This window comes from Parus major, chromosome 1A, assembly GCF_001522545.3.
Source record: "Parus major isolate Abel chromosome 1A, Parus_major1.1, whole genome shotgun sequence".
Taxonomy (NCBI): domain Eukaryota; kingdom Metazoa; phylum Chordata; class Aves; order Passeriformes; family Paridae; genus Parus; species Parus major.
In genome coordinates, this window is record NC_031773.1 from 23,402,694 (window position 1) to 23,425,270 (window position 22,577).

Sequence of the window (22,577 nt, forward strand, 5' to 3'; positions counted from 1 at the left end):
CAGCTGTGGCCTCACCAGTGCTGAGTACAGAGGGACAATCACTTCCCTAATCCTGCTGACCACGCTAATTTTTGTATAAAGACTGCTTAGTAATAGCAGTTATAAATTTAGTGAGAATACTGCGCATTTATATTTTCACAGTTATCAAATGTACATTTTACCACTGTGCCTTCAGAAGTCCCTGACAGAGAAAAGCATCTTGGAGACAGGATGTGCTAGTTGTACTATATGATTGAAATTTTAATTAAAAGTTCTACAGAAGAGATAGAATAAAAAAACCCATGTCACACGGTGTCCCAGTGTCTAATAACACGACATGAAAAAGCCAAGGTTTGAAAGACAAAAATGAGGATAACAAAGGTTTTCTACCTTAGCAAAGACTTTTATTCTGTGATTTTTTCCTCCTCCTCAGGACATGAGGAAACAAAAGGATGCAGCAGACACAAGGCAATGAAAGCAAACAAGTGAACATGAAATAGCTCCAGTTAGACCTAAGCGAGGGTTAAAAGGTAGTTTAGGGGCAGATATGGAAATTTTCCATCATTATTAAAAGTGTAAGGTTTGTCTTTATATTTTGTTGCAACTTCATTTCAGTAAGTATATTTAAAAAACATATTTTGTACTTAGTTCTCAGCTAAACTGAGATGGATCAACCCCATAGCCAGACAGTTCACATGCTTTCAGTACTTGGGTACTGCAACTTGTTTGAAGCGCCCAGCTCTGCCACACTTTCTCCCAGAAACACAGTTCAAACTACATGGCAAAAATCTAAGAACTGGTGACTCAGAGGATGAAAGGAGTGACCAATGATAGCCACAAAATTTTTTTGTAAGAGGAAAAACTACACTGAGCCCACCTGAATGCACATGTCTTGAGACAGTTTATGACTGATTTGTATCTATCAGAGTGAGGCTGTCTACGCCCCATTCACAGCCAAGCCAAGAAACTGCCTGGTGCCACTGTCCAACACCTAATCCTCTACTTGACAAACCTGGATTTTGCTACGGGGTGTATCTTGGCTATGGCCCTAGGTGTTGTGGCAGGAGCATGGATATGAGATCCAGCCACAGCCCCACGACCATGGATCAGGGAAGTGCCAGGAACAGTGCAATCATAGTGTGAGCCTGCACATCGCTCCCATGAAGAGTCTTGGAATCATGATACTATAAATAGTTAAGCCTGAAAATATCGGGCTCCTTGCAAAAGCAAGGTACTTGTGGATAACGAAGGTGTACTATTTGCTTTTCTTTCACATTAAAACCTGTCTTCTACTTTTAAAATAATTTACATTTTCTCTCAGTCCAATTCAATATACTATTTGCAACCACTGGCCTATTAAGTGCTACTAAATACACCATTGTCTTATTGGAAAATATATGATGAACCACATTTATTTGTTATCTGCCATTTGAACATTAAAATACAGTTAATAGATTTGTAGACCATTCATAATAACATGTTTTGTTGGGCTTTTGTGTAACAGTGTGACAGGTATTGTGCAACAAACCCATAGAAATGAACTGTCCTGTCACAAATTACATCTATAAATGGCTGAATAAAAGCAGTCATTCCCCTATTTCCATACATTAGATGCTAAGGCTAATGAACTTTTATTAGGAAAAATCCTGTTTCTACTGGACTGGTAAAGAAAGCTTTTTAACAATTTTTGTCCACATGACTTTCAAGGAAAAAGAAGTCAGACAGGATCTACCATTAAGCATCTTTTTATTGTAGTCTTTAATGTACATGCAGAATTTTAAAAAAGGTGTCAGTTATATCTGTAAGCTTATAACAATAATGTAAATGTTTGGATCAGTAATGTATTTGGGTTAGGGACTAAAAACTCTAAGTGAACAGACATCTTTCAGGATATACAGTTTATATGGTAAATCAAGAAGGTTTTCTTCTGAGTGATTTTCCTCATAAAAAGATAAAATATTTCTTGTTTACAATCTTGGTTGTTTTTAATACTGAAAAAAGTCTATAATAGTACACTCTTCATTATGTACATAGAAAAACATAAAACTATATCCATACCAGTGTCTGTTTTAAATGCAAATAGTAGTTAATAGCTTTGTAAATTTTTGTGCACCCTTTCCCCTTTTCCCTCCCCCACCCCCCATTTAAAAATGCAGCATTTCCTAGTTTTCAATGCTTTGGCAGAAACAGAATGGAAGGCACTTCCATGTTAGGTAAAGCAATATGTGAAATATCAGCGCTAAATAAAAATGCTGTAGGTGTACCAGACAGCTCCATGTTCATCCCAAGGGATAAATTTTGCACTTCTGCAGGTCAAGAACTGGTTTGCTAGAGATTCCAGCTGGAGCAGGCTCAGACCCCAGCTTGGTTTACAATAAAGCTGATTAGTCCCACAACTATTTTTACAAATGCTTCAAACAAACCAATGAGGATGCAGAGAGCATCTCTGAACACAGAACTATCATGAGGGCAAAAAGCTCTTGCAGGTCACAGCATCAGAACATGTCGCAAAGGCCCTGCTACTGAGGCCTTCCACTTTGCAACACGGTAGTTTCACACAACACCCTCTGTTTAAGACTTCCTGATGTGGCAGCTCAGCTAAAAACGAACAAAGCAACACACAAATGTGAAGATTCTAAAGCATCTCTTGTGATGGATAAATTTAGACTCAGCAAAGCATCCTGAAAACAATCTGTGTGCTAGTGGCAGGCTGACGTCTGCTGATAGGGAAATTTTGAAAGCTGTAGGAAAGTTTCTCGCAGGGGTACCTCCTCCCTGGCCTCCTGCAGCTTGTTTGTCACTCCTTCATTTTTCTTTTAACTCAGGATTATCTCTGGCACACCTGTGATATGCATTTATATTAATACTTTGCAAAAATACCCCAGATGCCAATGAGATAAACACCTAAATGTTTGCTAAGGGACGTGTCATAAGTCACAGTCAGGAAAATATTTCCTTAATGACCAGTTTTAGCTCACAACTGCAATTTATTTCTGCAATCCTAGAAAAGGTTGAGAAATGACTGGATACAAACTTCCAGGACAGAATGAGACGGAAAGGCACCGACCAAAGCTTTTACACGTCAATGTCTCCAGCCTGACAAAATGTTATATTTTCAGGACATACGCTAGTTCAGTTATATGTTTACTTAACTAATTTATTCATACTGCACAATATCTGACCATGACTGTAAATAGCTGCAGTCAACTGACAATCCAATTGAAAAAGAACATTCTGCTAAAACCTGCCAGCTGGTCACGTTCATTCTGCTGTGATAGCGCTGCGCTCTTTAGCCACAATAAAATGAATGGCTTTATAGTGTTGGAAAGCATTTTTGTCATTCTTCAGTATCACTGTGGATTTATCTCACAAGGAATGAAGGGGAAGATAAAAAGGCATCCAACAACACTTCAATCTCTGAATTGAACAGCCAGCAAAATAATATGCAGCTGGCATGGAAGAATAGCCCTTTAAGGTTAGTTTAAAATGCAGACCAAAGTGGGGAAAAAAAGGCAAAAGAAAGAAAAAAAAATAAAATAAAAAGGCAAGTAGTCCAGTAAGAATGAACAGTAGGAAAAGAAACTGAGCAAGTGATTCTTTGTTTTGGGCCAGTCCACCACCAGTTGCTGTATGTTGCTTTGGGAAACACAAAACTGGCACCAAAACACTCCAAAAAACACAAAACCTTCACCCCCTTCCTAGGCTGATGGCTCTCCTTGAATTGTCCCTCAGATCTCTTTCCGTACTGTGGCTCGGATGCTGCTGAACACTTTGCCTATGGCCTCAAAGAGCGGGTCGCAGAAGGTGTGGATGCAGATGGAATAGACACGGCTAATGCACTGGATCTCAATCAGGTAGCTCCTTATGCACGGCACCACCGCCCAGATGTGCAGGAATGACAAAATGGCAAAGTAGATGCCCCAGATGAGAGCCATAGGAATACCAAAGATTGCTGACAGTAAACGATAAAACCAGTATTTCGTTACAGTGAAGGTGGTAAAACTGGCCTTCCAAATCCCATCAAAGCTGTGTGTTCCCTCTGGCTCAGCAATCACATCTTCAAAATCGATCTGCAGCAAAGAACACAAAGTCGGATCAGTCAGACATTGGCATCAAGGGGGTATTCCAGAAACACCTGGAGGGCTATGGTCCCCTGCAAGAAAACATGAAGTACGTAATTCCTACATCCCCACATGATTCAACCTGTTATAACCCATGATTTAAGTCACAAATCTTCAGTAACCTTTACTCAGTGACTACCAGGGAGCCTCAATGATTAGCTCAAAATTAGACATCTAACTTCTAGATGGAGTTTTCTACAAAACTGAATATTTTCATCTCCTACAGCCCTAAGTTATGCCCTTACGGTCTACTTAAGGTACAAAACAGGTGAATAAAATCATATTTAATAGTTTTGACTATTCATAAATCATTCAAAAAGTCACCTAAGGAAGCAGTGCATTCCAACAGGCATATTTTAGCACTCTGTTGAAATACGGAGCTGTTCAGGAAGCTTAATTGTCATAACATTTCTATAAGAAAATTAACAGAATTGCAATGATGGTTCAGCTCCATGTCACACAGATGAGTTTGATATAACCCACAATACAGGATATTTAGTTTAGTCAGCACAACCAATTCTATAGGCACTGCAAACAACAGGAAAGAGAACATCACAACACTATTCCTCTGCAAGGAAATAAATGGCTGTTTAAGTCAGATGAAAGAAAAAAAAAATTTGCATTCCTGGGACTGGATCCCGAAGTGAGATAATAATGCTGCCAGATGTGAAGACTTACAGGAGCAAGGTAAGGATGACATGGGCCAGCAGCCTCAAAAACCTAGGCAATTGTACCTTAGCATGCTGGGAGAAGGTGAATATACATCTGAGTATATGATATGTATATATGTATGTATACTGAGTATACATATACCGAGTAAATACTGCTCATACTGTAAGAAAAGGCTCACAATCACTTCTTTTAATCTAAAATTTACATCACTATTGAAAACCACTCATACTTCTCTCCTGCTGAAACTTTTATCACCTTCAGATATAAGTAACTAACAAAGGAAAAAATCTTATAAAACCACTGGACTTTCCAGCTTCTTAAACAAAAAAAGATGATTACAAGCAAAAGTGTACAGTCTAGGTTCAACCTGTTTGAATGGCTGGAAAGTCCTTGAGAGGAAATTTCTGAATTATCTGTGATATCCAACACCTAGAATGCCTAACACCAGGCTGGCTTAATTGAACATATTCACATTACTGTCTCTCTGCCAGTGCTTCTCTCTAAACATCCTGCTATGCAAATTGCAAAGCTCCTCTTTTTCTGTTACTCTGAACTAGGTTCTAGTGATCTGAAAGTCATTCTTTGGGATAGATATTCATCATCATCATCATCATCATCATCACACCTAAAGGTAGCATTTGAGTTGAAACTTGATCTCCACAAAAACCTATGACAGACTGCGTTGGCAGTGTAGATTTTCTTTTTAGGATGCATAAGCAAGCATACTTATACAAACTGTTTCTTCAGCTCTTCAAAAACAAACTTTTAATTGTAGTCACATCCTATGTTAGCTCATTTTCAAAGCGAATGGGTGTTCTTTGCTTATTATCAACATTTTCCTTGAAATCAGATAATATAAATATCTATATGATGGCAAAATCCAGGATGATGACAGCAAAAGAAAGCTGCTTGTCATAAAAATTTTACTACATAAGGACTACGTGGTTCAGCATAGCCCTCTTATTCTAAAACTTTTGTCAATTTATTGCATGCTTCCCACCAGCTGATGCTGTAATCCTTGGCAAAGATAACACAGCTATCACAGAGGTTCAAGGCATCGAGTGCTAGTCAGTGTCATATCTAAAGTCTTTTTATTCAGTTTACTTGTAGTGGAGTCCATCTTGTATTATTTCAACTGGCTGATAAGGGAAATATTAGATCTCACAAGGAAAACAAGTTTGCATTGAGTTTCTTCAGCCTTTTCATGGCTGCGTTTTCATTTTAGACAAGTGAGACCTATTTTTATCAGAAATGCATTTTTTGGGCATGCAAAATGAAGACATAGTTTAATGTGAATTTTCTAGAGTTTTTAAAATATATAGTATATCATATATAGCAAGATTAGCCCATAATTTGATTACTTTCAAAACAATTCATTGTAATGAAATGGAAAATGGAAGCAAATAATCTCTCTGGTTTTCAAATTAAATAGTAAATTTCTCTAATTGTGATTCTCAGTAACTAATATTTTTAGCCCATTTTGTTCAAAAAAATGTCCATGCAGAGCTGTGGAGCTGACAGAAGAATCATGCCATATAACATTTCCAGATGGACAGCCCTGTCCTCATGCCAGGAGATGATGCTAATTTTAGAACATTTATGATATATGTATTTGGTCCCAGCTCAAGTCATACACAGTTGTCCTAAAAGTACTCAGGAATAAATCTGTCTGTGAGATAATAGTGATGCATTCATGACACCAGTAATTATCAAGAGTTAGTTTCTTGGAGCAATTTCAACAGCTCTCAGAATGCTTCCACCAATGCACAAAAGTAGAAAAGATGGCCCTGTAGGAATGATATCTGATGTCACAATACTGTGCCTTTCCCATTTCATTATTCCTCAAATTCCGTTTCACATTACTCCGGTTTGAGTAAGGGAACTTGTGAGTGAAAAGATAGAAAAATGGCCTGACAAACTACCAGCTGAATATAGTGTTAAAATGAAGCTGTTATCTTCCCAAAAGCCGTAAGAACATTATGAACATAAGAACATTATGTACATGCCAAGAAAGTCCAGCTACGTCTGGCACGTGAACCTCTGCTGTCCAAAACCAGACTTACCTGCAGCAGTGTCTAAAGAAAGACAGGCAGGGAGTTGAAGTTATCTGGGCTTTTCGATTCATCTAACAGACCACTGCCTGGGGAACACTATTATTTCACTCTTCAAGCAGTACAGGTAAGCTCTTATGCTGCAGGAACTGAGATATCGCTCAGATTCTTCCTGCGCTAAACCACTCCCATGAAGGATCATGATTTTAACTTGTAGGGATCTATTCTCCACAGGCTGCAGGAGGAACAGGTGACTGGATGCATTTTGCCTTGCTATGGATTACATTTACATCACTTGGATTACTCACTCCCTCCTCAGTCCCTCCAACTACTCTCCTCTGGTTTTTAGTTCAGTAGCACTCACTGATGGTGAGTGCCATCAGACTGATAAATGGTGTCCAGATGAAATAAGTAAAAATAGGACTGGCAGGAAAAAGAGAAGTGCCCAGAAATATGATCCTAGAGAAGAAAGATGCTGTCATTTCTGGTAATGACTCTAACTGTCTTGCAAGCATAAAACAATGTTTTTAGGGTGCAGTTCTCAAGGTCACTTTTGTCAAAGCATCATGTGCACATAGATCTGTGAACTCTCATTTTATCTACATAAAGGTTTTCTTAGGTTGTGTACAGGTCTTGTTTAGTAGATTGCATGTTCCTTGTGTAGTTTGCTCCTCCATAGCTGCCAGGATGTGCTGTGCAGTCACACTGAGGCAGTTGCCAAGCTAGTGAAAATACATGCATGTTCACCTGTGAGAGGAGAGAAGTCCAGGAAATTTGGTTTGACCCTCTAAAGGATGCTAATAACTTGCTCTAGCCTTCTGTTTCAGACTGAACTATTAAATACTATCAACTCCTGTTCCATGCCTACAATGCACTTCCTGACTTCAGCTATTCTTTGTTTCCTACTATTCAGTTTGGTAAAAGCCAGTTTTTACATTGCTTGAAGCTTTTGTCTGATTCTGCTATGAGAATTAATGCAGCTTCTTTTTCTCTGCACATGTTTATTAAACTTCTATCAGGAAACTGAGGAACCTGCTTTGATTCTAAAATAGATTTATTTACAAGAAAGGGAAATGGTATGGGATTTATTTACAAGATTTATTTACAAGGGAGGGAAAATGTCTGTTTAAAGATCAGAACTATTAATTAAAAAAGCTTAACAGTGTGAACTTATCATCTGACTCAATAATATATGCCACATGTATAAAATTAGTTGACCTGCTGACCTTGTCACTTCAAGTCCCTATGTATCAGAAGCTGGCCATCTGGAAAGGTATATTGAATGCCAAACTTAGATCACCTATTTTCCAACTGTGCTTCTCAAAAGGTTTGTAATATTCATTACATAGAAAAAATTGCTGTGCTTGGCCTGTCAGAAAAAAAATAAAAAATTATTAAGACCACCAGCATTAGGCTTTGACCTACATTTCTGTGATTGTAACTATCATGATTCATATCTTTGTGTGTGGTAGCTGCATGCTGCCACTGTGCTCACAGCTCACAGCCAGACACCACCCCTACTCTGCTCCAGAGGAACCCAAACAAGTGCTGATGCCCACATTTTGGCATGCTTTCAATATCTCTTGGAGTCAGTAAAAGGAGGCTTAGACCCTTACTGTATCGCTATTGATTGATCACTAATATGTCCAGTCAGGCAGAACATTTAAATATGCACACAGTATGAGAAATGTCCCACTGATGTCAGTATGCTTATGTCCTCTGCCAGACCAGGGCTAACTAAAGTCCAGGCTGAACATATACAGAAAAAAGTCATCAGCTAGTTTTCTTTACATTTTTATGCCTAGAGTGTGGAAACTGTCTTTACTGCTTTTACTACTGGGCTGGTTTTAAACAGGTTTTCCCTGATTCCAAGGCCATAAGTGTAATATTGTTTCGCTGTATTAAATCATGTCCTTGCAAGACATGAGGCAGATATGGTATTTTTTTTTCTGTTGTAATAAATGCAATTTGTAAAATTCCCAAATATATTCCATGTCCTTTAAAGAAACATTTAGCATAAGAAAATGTATAAAATATCACAAAACAACAAGCCTTTCTATGGCATGGGTTACATTTGGGAGGTGATGTTAAGGACAGATGCAACACTGTTCTTATGCTGGAAAAGGCTGTGGTATGTATTATTAAAAATAAAAATGAGATTATTATTACCTTAGCACTTCTATATACTATTTGGAACTTAAAAATTCCTAGTTACAGTGCCTGGAGCAGAAAGGCATCACAGCAGCTTAAAAAAAAAAGCAAAAAATGCACAACCTTTCTGTTAAATGACTGATGCCAGTTAGGCATTCATGCATTTCCTTGATCCTTTGGAATACCACATTACTACATATGCTGATACTTGTCCTGACTGCTAGTCAGTTTAATGGAAGATGATGAAAAAGTTTATACTCTTTCTACTGAATCTGCAGGAACGAGGCAGGGGAGTTGTTGGGACTTAAAGGAGAAAAGTTGCTCTTCTCCCTTCCCTTCCAGACACCCAAAAACTCATTCACTCTTTCAAGAGCACTGTGTTATCTCCATCTGGCAAGTGTTTACCTGTAGTTATGTAGAAAAGCTAGTACTTTGTTCCTGAACACACAGAGCTTCATGATTCCTATATGGTCTACTTCCTCACTAATCAGGTTTCAAACAGCAGGCATTAGGCGATCTCAGGTGTTTACTAAAGCAAAAATTCATTCTGTTCTGCAGTATTTATACAAGCATCAAGCTAAAGCATAGGTGACTACAAAACTTTGACATGTAGCAGTGTTATGTTTCCTCACAAGACAAGAAATCACCTTGAATCTTGGTATTGCTGGCAAGCATTTAACAAGGGAACCCCAAGAGTCCCTTGAGGCTGGGCTGCAGTATGATTAGGCTTTGACTGTCAACCTCCAACTCTGTCTTCAGAGCACACTGTTCTTCTGGGGACTGGCCAGATCACAAGGCACAACAGTTGCTCCTTTGCAAAAAACAACAAAAAAAACCCCAAACAAACAAACAAAAAAAGATGGCATGACTGCAGATGGCTAGGACCAGAGCTGTTGTGTAAGGTTGGTTGAGTGCAGAAGAATTATAAACAAGTATTTCCAAAGTGAATGAAAGCCTAAACAAGCAAGCAGAACTGTTGCACCCCAGTTACTTGCACAAAACAGCCAATGAATTTGCTTTACCTTTCCAGTCTCCCTGTGCCTGCTTTCCACAATATGGCAAGAGAAGTATTCTCCTGGCAGATCTCTTAATGGAAACAGTGAATCTTTCCTGAGTGCTAGAGAGTATGCCAGAAAAGCAAACAATGCTTTAACAAACAAGGATATTCATATTGGAAAGTAGAATTGAAAGACTGCACTCTTCTAGCCAGAGAAGAAAACCAGTCTGGTCGGGAATGACTCCTACTGCACGCAAAACAAATGCTCAAATTCATGATGAAAATGTGTAAATGACGCCATGACTTAGAAAAAGGGATGATCGCAGATCACCCTTTCACAAACTGAAAATAGTAGGAAAAAGCAAAAAAAAAATTTGTTTCTAATGACTGAGGGAACAAGCTCCTGCTCCTTGCCCATGCTGACTCCATACCAGAAAAGCCCTGCTGATGGTCTTTGTTTCATCAGATGGGCAGGCTCACCAAAATCTGCGGAAGTACTTGTGAGCAAAACACAATTGATGCCAATGGGTCGGCACTGTAGCAACCAGCTGTTCTCCAGGGATCTCTTCCTGAAGCACTTGCCTGTCCTGTTCCAATACAGGCTGGCAGAAGGAAAGACAAGCAGTTTCAAGGAAAGATCTGCACTATGCAACACAGCAAAACTTCCTGTGCAGGTGAGGATACCGTGTCAGCAAGTTTATTGACAAATGTCTTGATGTTTTTGGAGTAAGCAGTCAGAAAATAAAATTACTGTGTTCCTCCCTGGAAACTGGGCAGCTGGGAGATTATTGCAGCTTTCCCCAGGAGAAATCCTTAAGAAGCTTGCTTTATTTTTATTATTTGGCTCGTGTGCCACAGTTCCTTGTTTGATACAGCTATTTTAACAAAGAACCCTAATACATGTAAATATATCCATAGCCCTCTGTCCAACTTTATGTTTAAAAAGGTATATTTATGAACATAAATGCCAGTGTGAAGTTTTGACAACACTAAACATAACAAGATTTTTTTCTTGTATTTCAGTGGTACCTGGAATTCAGCTGAATATAAAAACCTTAATAAAAGGAAAGACATAATGTAAACTGATTTTATATTTTAAATTATATTTAATAAAATATAAACATGACAGATTTATATTTTATTATTGTATGCTTATATGTTATTAAGGTAATAAACTGCTATTAAATATAACTTTTTGGAACTTGGGCTAGCTTTATCACTCCTAAATTTAGCATTAATGGGAAGCGGAAATGTGACCTGACTCTTTAGTAGTGTATGCGGAGACAGGGACCATTGGAGATTGGTTTAGATCTGGAAACCACTCTTTTCTCTTTGTAGTTTGTAAAGGGAGTCCAAGGAGAGGAGGCTCTTGATTATGTATACTATCAATAAACACACTTCTGTTAGCTGCTGCAATTATTTTTTTGGAAATCTGTATAACTTTTCACATTTTCCCCTCATTTCTATCTGAACCATGCTTATTGCTGACACTGAGTGTGCAGTGATGCCCATCTGCCTCTCCTTTTATTTAAAAAAAAACCCTGCATTTGTAGTCAGAAGGTTGTCTTTCTTATGGAAGAGCTTAAGTTACTGATCCTTAAATATAAGGTATTTAGTATTTCATATAGATCAAGATATTATATAGTTCTGCTCTTGTTATAAACTGCATGAGAACAGCAATGGGATTGAGTGCAAGTTTGCTGATGACACAAGTTGTGTGGTGAGGGTGAACGTTGGAGGAAAGGGATGCCTTGACAAGCTTGAGAGTTGGGCACCACATGAACCACATGAAGCTCAACAAGGCCAAGTGAAAGGTCCTACCCATGGGCCAAGGCAGTCCCAAGCACAAATACAGGCTGGGTAGTAACTAGATTGAGAGCAGCCCTGCAGAGAAGGATTTGGGGATGTAGGCTGGTGAGCAGCTCAATACGATCTGGCTTGCAGCCCAGAAAGCTGACAGCATCCTGGACTGCATCAAAAGAAATAGGCTGAGGAAGGTGATTCTCTCACTCTGCTCTCATGAGACCCCACCTGGAGGCCTGGGGCCAGCTCTGGGGCCCCCAAGATAAGAATATGGGCCTGTTGGAGCAAGTCCAGATGAGAGCCAAGAAGATGATTAGAGTGCTGGAGCACACCCTCTGAGAAGACAGGCTGAGACACTTGTTCAGTCTGGAAAAGAGAAGGCTCTTAGAGCAGTAAATAAAGTAGGCTATAGAGGGACTTTAGCATGCAGTGACAGAACAAGGGAGAATGGCTTTAAACTGAAAGAGAGTAGGTTTAGATTAGATATTAGGAAGAAGTTCCTAAGACAGGCAGTTAGAATGGGTTTCCCAGAGAAGCTGCAGATGCCCCATCCCTGGAAGCGGTCAAGGCTAGGCTGATGGGGCTTTGAGCAAGCTGATCCAGTGAGTGGCATCCCAGCCCATGGAGGGGGCTGGAACTGGATCATCTTCAAGGTCCCTTCCAACCCAGACCTTTCTATGATGCATGAACTTGGATTTCATTAAATAGTTGATGATTTTATGGCTAAGCTCTACAGAAGATAGATCCCTGATCTTGAGGGAAAACTGATTATTTTTTGTAGCATCTGTTTGAATTCCAAGCAGGGCTTTCAAAGTTGAAAGAGGAAATGTTGCAATCCATCTACAAGACTCCCTTAGGCTTTTTTGGAAGTCAGAATATAAATTCAGCACAGCAGGAGTTTGGATTGAGAATGTGATGCTTTCACCTTCAGCTGTGAGAATGTCTTCTCACTTCTTATCTATGAAGCTGAATTTATCAGTTTCTATTTGTTTAACTACAAACAAACTCCACCCTCGTACACCCCACTAACATCTAGAGCACAGCTCCTACATCTTGAATGAAATCATATTTTATCAATTCATGAGCTCATAAAAAGGGGACAGTGGCACTGAAATTAATTTTTCTTTGACAGCTAATTTGATAGCATTTTCTGACATGAATGATATTGCATAATGTCCAAATTTTTCTTTGAAACTATCAAAAGATTTTTCCTAAGAAATCTGTCAAGAAAATATAAAAAGACTAATGGGGTAAAACCTGCCTCCCCAGTAAATCTAATGAAATTAAATGGCATAATTTCTCTTTCATGTTCCAAATTCCTCTTTCATATTCAAAATAACCAACCTTTTTAGAGTTCAAGATGGGTTTTATTACTGCCATTTGTCTAGAAAATAAATATGGTAACTCTGGATCAAAAAGCTTAGAAAATCAATTACTGATGTAGACTTCATCCTACTGTCTATGAGAAGGGGATTTGAGAGCTGCGGGAAATACAAACTTATCTTAGTTTAAAACTATATTTTTCTTCAGTTTTCCAGAGATTACAAGTGTTACAGAATCACCCAAGTTCATTTGTATTTTTTTCTTTCTGTTGCCTAAAATACAACCAAGATCAAATTTCCTCACTGGGGACCCCATTGGCAGACCATTCTACTGTACATAATTATCCCTTTTTCCCTTGGGGAGTTCTGCATTTCAATATTTTTGTTTGTTTTTTTTTTTTAGATATCTATATTCTATGCAACAGAAGACAGTGTTTCTATCCTCATAGTGGTCTAAAAATTCTACAGTCAATTAAAATTGTTCTTAATATTTTCTAATATATGATCTAAATTCTGTTGAAGTTATCAGAATTGAAAAGTATTTTCCTCTTTTGAATCTGAGATAGTGTGTAATAAATTCTAACAAAAGAAACAGCCACGCTGAATCATTTGTTCTGTCCCCATAGCCATCAAATGAACATTTTCTATGGACTTATGAGTCATGTTCATCATGCCAAGCAAGGAGGCTGTGCATAAGGCTTTAATAATACCATGAGTTTAAATGGAAGCACATTTTTTTGAGAAAGAAGCTTTCATTAGAACAGATGCCATTATTAGCTGTAATCTTACGGACATTCAGAAATCCCATGTCTGAAAACTCCTAATTAAGGTGCAAGATGCAAGGCTATTTTTCAGAACTCTTAAAACCTTGCTCAGACTTCGTATAAACTGGCATTCATAATGACACAAGTTTTTAATCTCCTACTCCTAGACTAGCCTTGGAAGAAATATTTGAAACAGAATTGGATCATGTGGGTAGTCAAAGTCAAGCATTTGAATTTTCTTGCATTTTAAATCTAAACCCCACAGCTTGTTAATAGGACACAGCATTACAGAACTACTTCATTAAACTGGTTGTTATGCACAAGTAAAGTGTCATGTCTAGGCTACAAGTACCAGCAATTGAGACAAATATGCCCTCTGAGAGCTGCTTTTCCTGTCCTGTGGTTAGGGTTAATGCCGCGATGTGAATCTGCCTCCAGAGGCATGTCACGTTGGTCACTGCCAAGAGCAAGAGCCCAGATGACAAGTTTGGATTAGAACACATAAACACACATATATTCATGTATCTATATTTTTATATGGATGCTTTTAAACTTAAACATTTATCTATGTTCTCATGACCTTTAACAATTTCTAAAAATGAAGAAAAAGGGTCTGAATTAAATTTCACTTAATTCCTTATTTCAGAAATAGCACCTGATTGATCTCTGCTTTTCTCTCATTTTACTATGTTGAAGAGCAGAACTGCATTCCTCTCAGGTTGACCCTCATTGTCACATCTGACAGCCCATCCCTTAGGTCTCCCTTTCAAAAAGAGCACGGGGTGACACCTGCTTTCCTTCCTAGAAGTTCTCAGGTGTGGGGATGGGAAGTGCTCTGTCATCTCTCTGTGCATCTTACACTGTGCTCAGTACAGAAGGGAGGGACCTCAACCATGAAAGATCACATAAAATGTAAACTGCTTTTGAAAAAAACCCTCTCTTTTTATTACAAGGCAGGAATTGTAAATAGTTTTAAAAACATGCCTGAGTAATACTTTCCTCCCTAATGAGTACATAAGGGTATTAGAGTATTTGTCACCATCTGACTAAAATTTCCAGACTTTTTCTTGCAGTAAGCTGAATTGCCCTCAATTGCATTAGTTTTAAGTGGAAGGCATGAATAAGTAACTTTTTGAAACTTGGTACAAAAGCTCTGCATCCTCACATCTGTAGCCAAGTATTGGATTTTTTTTTTTTTTCCCAGAACAAAAAGGAATCCTATACAGCAAATAGCAGATAGACACCACTTGTCTAAAACAACATAATAATTACATTCTGGATGGTAGATCAGGTACAGGCCTTTCTTCCTGGCACATCGCTGTAGGAAAAAAACTAAGCTGCTGCAGATGTGATTGCACAGTTGGTCCTCACTAGTCTCAAAGGATTAGACTTTGCAGTCTTGGCAACCTGCAAAGTCCAACCCCATTCTCAGCAAGGAGCAAAGACGTTAGCAAGAAGAGCAATCTGTAGGAGAATTGGCTTCCTCCTCTGTGCTTTCCAAATTCAGTAAACTCTGTGCAGACGTGACCACAGGTATGTTGAGAAAGTTTGAACTCTAGAACTGGAAGGCTGCAATTTAGCCGTACTCTGACAAACACAAATACTGTGTTGGGAAACAAGAAGAGCAAAGCCTGAACTTCAGGCACCTTCATGTGAGTCCTGGGTCACTGGGGAATGAATGGGAGAAAAAAGCAATAAGCTTTCCACTCTGATTGTTGTGTCTCATCACACATAAAACCTGCGGGACACAAGTCCAAAAGCAGAGCTGTCTGGTGAAGGACTTACGAAACAGATAAAACTATGGCAAACCACCTGTATAATCACCAGCATGACTCCTGGAGAGCTCCCACATGCACAGAGGCTGTTTCTCCCTTGCTAGATTCCCTCCTTGCCTCCTGCCTGACAGCCACCTTCACAAGCCAGTGCCTGAAATAATGGATCCACTAGTGCACGCTCTCCTGCTTTCTAAGTGATGTATGAGGACAGTTGTGTGAGGAAAAAAATGCTTTCTTTCTGGTCTCCACCAAAAAAACTGGATAAAAAGGAACTTCTGGTGATTTTTACTAGATTGTGCTTCCTCTAGTTCAGAGCTGCCACTTCCATGTCTGCATACCTCAGGTTCCACAAGGCCTTGTTCACATCCCTCCCTGAACAGAAATTCAGTCATTTGCCCCATTTTTCTGGAATCCTCCCAGCACGAAGCTTACACTTGGTAGTTAATTCAAAGACAAGCCATAAGCAAAGTCACCAACAGCTTTGATGCAAAGCTGCTCCATGTGTCTAGTTTTCATAAAAGGATCTTGACTGGGTTTCTGCCCCTTGCCTGGATCCCAACCCTAATGCTGCCTGCACCACACATCTGCTGCAGGGGAAGCTGGGCAGATGCAAATCAAGGGAACGTGTCTCTTGCTTCTCACAAGAGAAGGTTATTTTTAAAATGTGCTATGGGAAGTATTTGAATACAGACAACACTGAGGCCTTTTAGAGAGCTGCTTACAGAGCAGATTCCTCATTCTCTGTCTAATCATTTCTATTTCATGGCTGACCGATTTGTCCCCAGTTTCCATGCTGTTGTGCCTCATAGTCAAGTGGCAAGAAATGCATAAAATAGAGGGTAAAAAGCAGAAAGTTCTGAATCTAGAAAAATGCAATGGCTCTAAACAAAATTGAGCACAGTCTGAGCCATACTTCTGGCATTACAGGACTCCTACACATTTTTTTTTCTCTGACTTTCAGTACCTAAGACTGGGGTCTCCTTCAGTCAGTTTTACACTCTGCCTGGATGTTTTACAGCCAAAGTAAGAATGGCAGATGCATGTCAGAAGGGGGCTACAGACTGATGGCTAAGGCAGGAACTGAATCTGTGTATTTTCACCCCAATCCAAGCCTGTCCCCTAGGTACTGGGTGTGAATTTTATTGCTACGTCTAATAGGCTGAATTTGAACACAGGGTCCATATAAATGCAAATTGTGGTAAAATTCCTCTCTCTACTCTGAAGGTTGGACAATCTATGGAATACTTAAAATAAAAGTTAGTCTTATTTATCCTTGTAACAAAACAGAAAATGTTAATTTACAATGCTATTTTGTACAAATACTGATATGTTTATGATGTAAAATGGATCCAGTCTGGTTAACATCAAATTCATTTTGGTGTATTCCTATGTCTTGATGTGACTATGTTCACTGCCAGGAGCACACTTGCTGACATAGAGGCAGTATTCTGGCTGTTTGTTGTTTTTCAGTGAATGTGTTGGTCCATAATTATTTCACAAGGACAAACTGAAAAACTCATTTTTTCCATTCCTATAACTACTATTCTCCAAGTTTATTTTAAAAGACAGAATTTAACAAACTTCCTTAATCCTTGCCTCTGTGGGAGGCAGAGAGGGCAGGATAGGCTTTGTAGGTTTCAGCTTCTTTTAAATCCATTATGTTTTTTTTTTTCCTGTCAGTGGTCTCACTCTTTTCCCAGCAGGGTCTTTCTTTCATTAGGTTAGGTTTGTGCACACCAGGATTCTGACTTGTTTGGGGGCTATGACTCATCCTCAAAAAGTTTGGTTGCTTTGGGGACTTCTCCTGTTGACACACACAATTAACTGTCATGCAACACTGTTCATGAGCCCTGGCATTCCCCATCTACTCAGCTGCTCCTCCATGGGTAGAACAAAAAAAATAATTGCTCTTTCTTTTTTAAAATCATCCATTTCAAAGGCAGTTTTGTACCATTAGGTACCTAGATGATTTTTTTTCTAAACAAATAACAATTTTATGCCTTTTCATTTTTATATGGATCCTTACAGGTACAGGCTGCTGTGAAGGATAATTCTTAGCATGGATCCAGCAATATGACCATGGCTTGTCATATTCAGCACCTTCAAATTGTGTTGAAATCTGGAATTTGAATTTACTCATGACCTTGTTAAACTGTCTGCACATAGCATGACTCATTTTACAGATACACATTCAGGAACCAGCGTTCACCCTCTTGATTCTCTGGAAACAATACAGTATTTTTCTTTTTCAATAATGGGTCTTCATTACAACAAACATGGTGAAGTGCACACACTCTAGCACTGCTGGCCACAAAGCAAGCCAGTTAGTGGCTTAGTTACCCACTATGACTGGGCAGCTTCCACTTCTCCTGGGGTCTGACAAACCCAGATGACTGCACCCTCAATTTTCACATTGCAGTGATGCATTCCCTCTCCTTATTTCCAGGCTGCAGTGTGATCTGAGAAATGTTCATTAGGCCTTGGCTTTGAAAACACCACCTGGGCTCAGCTCTTTTTGAGCTTATCAGAAACACTGTCTGCTTCCAGGAATTGCTAAAAAGCTGCTGTTTTCCTTATGACCACCTTTGGAAAATATTCCTCCTGCCTGAATGGCATAACATTCCCGTTGTCACACTTTCAGAGAAAGTGCCGACCCAAACTGTGGCCAGGATGAAACATTTGTTATGCCTAAAGCCCACTGTTTTGCAACCCTATAAACAGCAGTCCAAAATGGGGCCCTTTGAGCTCTCCTGGACTGCAGCAAACTACAACCAGAAACCTCCCCCTGAGCGGGATGCCTCTCAGAGCCTCGTGTATGGAGGATCACCAAAACAAGCGGTATCCTGGGCCAATCCACACATTCCTCAAGGCCCAATCTTTTGCCCACTGGGAGATGCAAAAGCATCCAAAGTGAGTATTGGCCTCTGGGGAGAATTTTTCACAGGTACCTTGCTTGCACTGAGGGTTCCTGTCTGTGTGCATGCCCCTGTGCATATGCTACAGCAAATCTGAGAGAAATACTGCTTCCTTAGATGTCTAAGTATCTTGGATATCTAAGTAAGTTAGGCTTGTGAGTAAGTTTTAGTTATAGACTTACTTAAATGCTGTTAAGTATTGCTCTTTCGCTAAATTGTTAAATATAAGCTATAAGTTAAGTGTTGCTAAGTGTTGCTCTTCTGCTGAATTGCTAAATATAACTTCAAAGTTATAAGTTAGGTTAAATGCTCTTTAGTGTTATTCTCTGTATAAGCTTAAGGTATAAGTTAAGTTCTGTTAAGATGGAGTGTAGTTAAGCTTTTAGGTCCTGATCCTTTTTATCCTTGCCTGCACTGTCTTTTGTCACACACACACCTAAGAGCAGGCACACACACCTCTAGATAGTTCTCGGTTCATTTCTGCTTTGATTGCCCGGATATTGTTTTGTTTTGTGGTTGTTTGTTTTCCCTTGTCGTGCCTTGGCAGTCCTGTAAGTAGTAGAGTAAATCTTGTCAATGAACTTGTCATGTTTTGCTGCTTAATATTAAGTCTGACTTTTGCTCATACCCTTGCCAATGATTTTTTAAGTGATCTCTAACACTCTCATTCGTAACACACATGCATTGTATAAATTTGTCTGTATAATTTTTTTTTTCTAATACAAAACCTATTTCTGCAACATTTCTGACCAAAGTGACTTCAAGCAAAAAATCTCTGTGGACCTTGACTTGTCAAAACAGTCAAACCGATTTATAAACCCAAACAAAAAAATCTAAGCAAGGGCACAGTTAGATTTTGCTTAGCTTGCTTATCATCTCTTGAAGGAAGGAAAAACACCAAAACAGATCAAGGACACAAATCCAATCGCCATCAGAATCTCTGATTTTGCACCCGCCAGGCTTAGGGAGGGCTATCTGGTTTGTGACATCTCCCCGCCCTGCCTCCGTGCGTGCCTCGGGGAAGGAAAATCCTTCCGACGGTGTTACACAAGGTCACGCAACTCATCGCCCCGCTCCCCCGGCCCCGGGCGGGACGTCCCGGCTCAGATCTGGCTGCCGGCACACCGCGCTCCGGGACCCCCGCGGCCCCCGGCCGCCTGCGGCGAGCCCAGCCCGGCGCCGCCCCGCGGGACAGCGCGGCCAGCCCGACACAGGGCCAGCCCCGCTCCGCACCGAGGCTGGGCTGCCCTGGCCGCTGCTCGCCTCTCTCCTGCCCACTCCGCCTTTTCTTTAAAAAAAAACCCCAAAACGATCATCCCCTAGCCCGTTCCCTCCTGCAGCAGGTGGAGGGATGAGGTTCGAGGGCTTCAGCCGCCCTGACAGTGCCCGCGTATCCTGCCACGGCAGGACTTGGTATCGCCCCCCGAGACGTCCCGCCTCGGCCCCTCACCTTAACCACGTCGTCGTTGAGGTGCTTGGGGTCTCGGTTGACCAGGTCGATCTCTTTGGTGTGCACGTCGTGCACCGCCTTTTCGCTCAGCTCATCTGCCATCATCTTGTTGTTGGGCTTGTAGATGTTGCCCTGCTCCCGGACGGGCGCCGTGTAGAGAAAGCCCTGCGGGGAGCAGAGGGAGCGCGGGCGGGACGGGAGAGCCCAGATGAGGCGGGGAGGGCAGGGCAGGGCCGGTCGCAGGAGGGCGGGCTGGGGGAGGCGGCCCCGGCTGCCGCGGGCAGCGGGATCCAGGCTGCGGGGCGGCCCTGTCCCGGCTATTTAACCGCGGCCGCGGGGCGCACACCACACCCCCGCCGTGCCAGCCGCCGGCTCCCGCTCCCGCCGCCAGGCGGCCCCGGGCCCAAGGAGTTGCCCCAGGGCGGAGTGAGTGGCCCCTCGGCGGGGTGGGCGCTGGCGTGGCCCCCCGGGCACGGCAGGGAGCGCCCGGGGCTCCCCGGGAAGCGCCCTCCCCGTAACGCCCTCCCCACGCTGCCTTCGCCCTACCGCCCCCGCTGCGCTGACCTGAGCACGGCGCTCTGTCCTCACCATACTGCCCCCCCTGTACTACCCTTCATTGCAGGGCCATCACCGTACCCTCTCCATCCCGGGGCTCTCGCTGTAGTGCTCTCCATGTACCGCTCCTCCCGCACGGCCGCCAGCAGCCCCCTTCCCGCGCCCCGCCCGGGACGAGCGCCCCGGCTCCCCCTGCCCCGCTGTCCCTGCCCGCAGGTGCCCGGCTGTCCGCCCTCCTGCCGCAGAGCCGGCCCCGGGCCCCGCTCCTCCGGCAGGTCAGGGAGCCTGGGGGGCCGCGCCGCTGCAGGTACTCGGCGGCGGGGCAGCATCCCCGCCCCACGCCCCGGCGGTCCTACCTCCGAGTCTACGTATTTGGTGCCGGACATGCTGCCGCGGGCTGCTGACGGCTCTGCCGCGAGTTACTCTGCCCTGTGACTTGTAGGACCGGAGGCAGGAGGATTCCGCTCTGCGGAGCGGCCGGCCGGGGGAGGTAGCTGCGAGGAGAGGGCTGGCCGCTGGCCAGGGCGGCTCCCTGCCTCCGGCTGGGGTGGATGACAGCGGCGGTACGGCCCCGCACATGGCAGAGCGGCCGGGAGCCGCCGGGGGTGGGAGGGGAAAAATAGCCCTGCCCCGGCAACCTGGGATCTGGGGAACCGGTCCCTGCTTGGGCCACGCCGTGCGGTGACAGGGGCTCGACAGGGACAGGGTCCCCTCCGCGTCGGCCGCCCTGCCCCGGCCGCCCACGACCCCCGAGAGCGGGGTCCTGCCGCTGGGTGCCGGGGCAACAGCGGCTGCGTGCGGCAGAGCCACCTGGGCAAGATGTGGGGGGGGGCGGGGAAGGAAGCAAAGAGGAGATGGAAAACTTTAGTTGTGTTTAGCGTCCAGAGAGAGCTAAAGAAGCCAGAGGCGTTTGCCGGGCTCCCCCCTCCCGGCATTGACAATAGTTTACACAGAAGCATCGCTGCTCCAGGAACAGTCGTGGAAACTTGGACATCCTTGGGATGAAGAAAAGAGATTCTTCTCAACTGGTTCATTTCAAAACTATGAAAATATTTAACAGTTCTGCACTTTAACACTGCTGTATTTTTCCCTAGAGGAGATTGATCTATGCATCTCTGCCATGCATATTAACCACTGGGATTAACTTTCAAGGGCAATGGTGCAACACTGTTTTGCCATGCTCTGTTCTCAGGGCTTTTTGTAAGCTCAAGGGCACTATGTAGGCGTAAATGCTATAAATATAAACATCCATCACCGTACTCAAGATCACTCAGGTTAGGGTTGTAACATCACTATACATCTAAAAAATGAATTTAATTTCACTTCTTTGTGTTTGTGTCCATGTTTGCAGCCATTAGTTTTGTGTTAGGAAACCAGACTATGGTGAAAGAGTTATAACATTAACAGAAAAATTATGATCTTAGTGATCTTAGTGTTATGCCATTTAGCACACAATTGCAGCAACAGAAGTAGAAAATTCCTAACTACAGTATATTTGGCTTTGGCACTTCAACAAATGGCCTCGAAGAAGCCCTTGGCTAAGATGGATGTAGGCACCAGAGATGTAAATAACTGGATCTGTTGAAAATGCAGTCTACATGGGTATGTGCTGCTGATACATCAGTTAGCAGTCAACTTTAGTTTATATTGCTCATAAACTTTAGAACAAATGCCTTGGATGGAAGTTTTCCAACTTTCCGAGTAGTTGTAATTTTAAAAAGTAACTTTTTTATTTGTGCAATAATTCACTTAAGCCATCATCAGAATATTTTTGTCTGTCCAAGCTTTAGAGTGTGACTATAGAGTCAAACAACTGTATTAAAGGACATAGACTCTGTAATTTTTCTATCCATCTGAAAAAAAACTGCAAGACAGTTCTTTGTTTTCATATCTAGAAAAAATTTTCATTTAGTCATTGTCCTGCACATGAATCAGAACATTTTGATCCATCATTCAGTATTACTGTGTATCTCAAGGATGACTGAAAAAAATGAGAAAAAAGAGAGATACTTGCTAATGTGA

The 22,577-nt window shown here is 41.8% G+C and overlaps 1 protein-coding gene across 1 annotated transcript; it reads right to left on the reverse strand.

The window, feature by feature from the left end:
- Positions 1–1,708: 1,708 nt before the first annotated feature.
- Positions 1,709–21,041, reverse strand: CAV1 (caveolin 1). The gene is made up of 3 exons (XM_015629105.3): positions 20,912–21,041; positions 20,001–20,165; positions 1,709–4,049 (listed from the first exon to the last, which is right to left on the reverse strand). Exons 1-3 carry the CDS (start codon positions 20,939–20,941, stop codon positions 3,708–3,710), a joined length of 537 nt encoding a protein of 178 aa, XP_015484591.1. The 5' UTR covers positions 20,942–21,041; the 3' UTR covers positions 1,709–3,707.
- Between the last annotated feature and the right edge of the window lie 1,536 nt (positions 21,042–22,577).

Excerpts from the sequence above, each read along its gene's own strand:
- CAV1 (XM_015629105.3), bottom strand. The coding sequence starts at position 20,941 with ATGTCCGGCACCAAATACGTAGACTCGGAG. Across the intron at positions 20,166-20,911 it reads CCAAATACGTAGACTCGGAG|GGCTTTCTCTACACGGCGCC; the intron begins GTAGGACCGCCG and ends TGCTCCCCGCAG. Across the intron at positions 4,050-20,000 it reads TCAACGACGACGTGGTTAAG|ATCGATTTTGAAGATGTGAT; the intron begins GTGAGGGGCCGA and ends TCTTTGCTGCAG.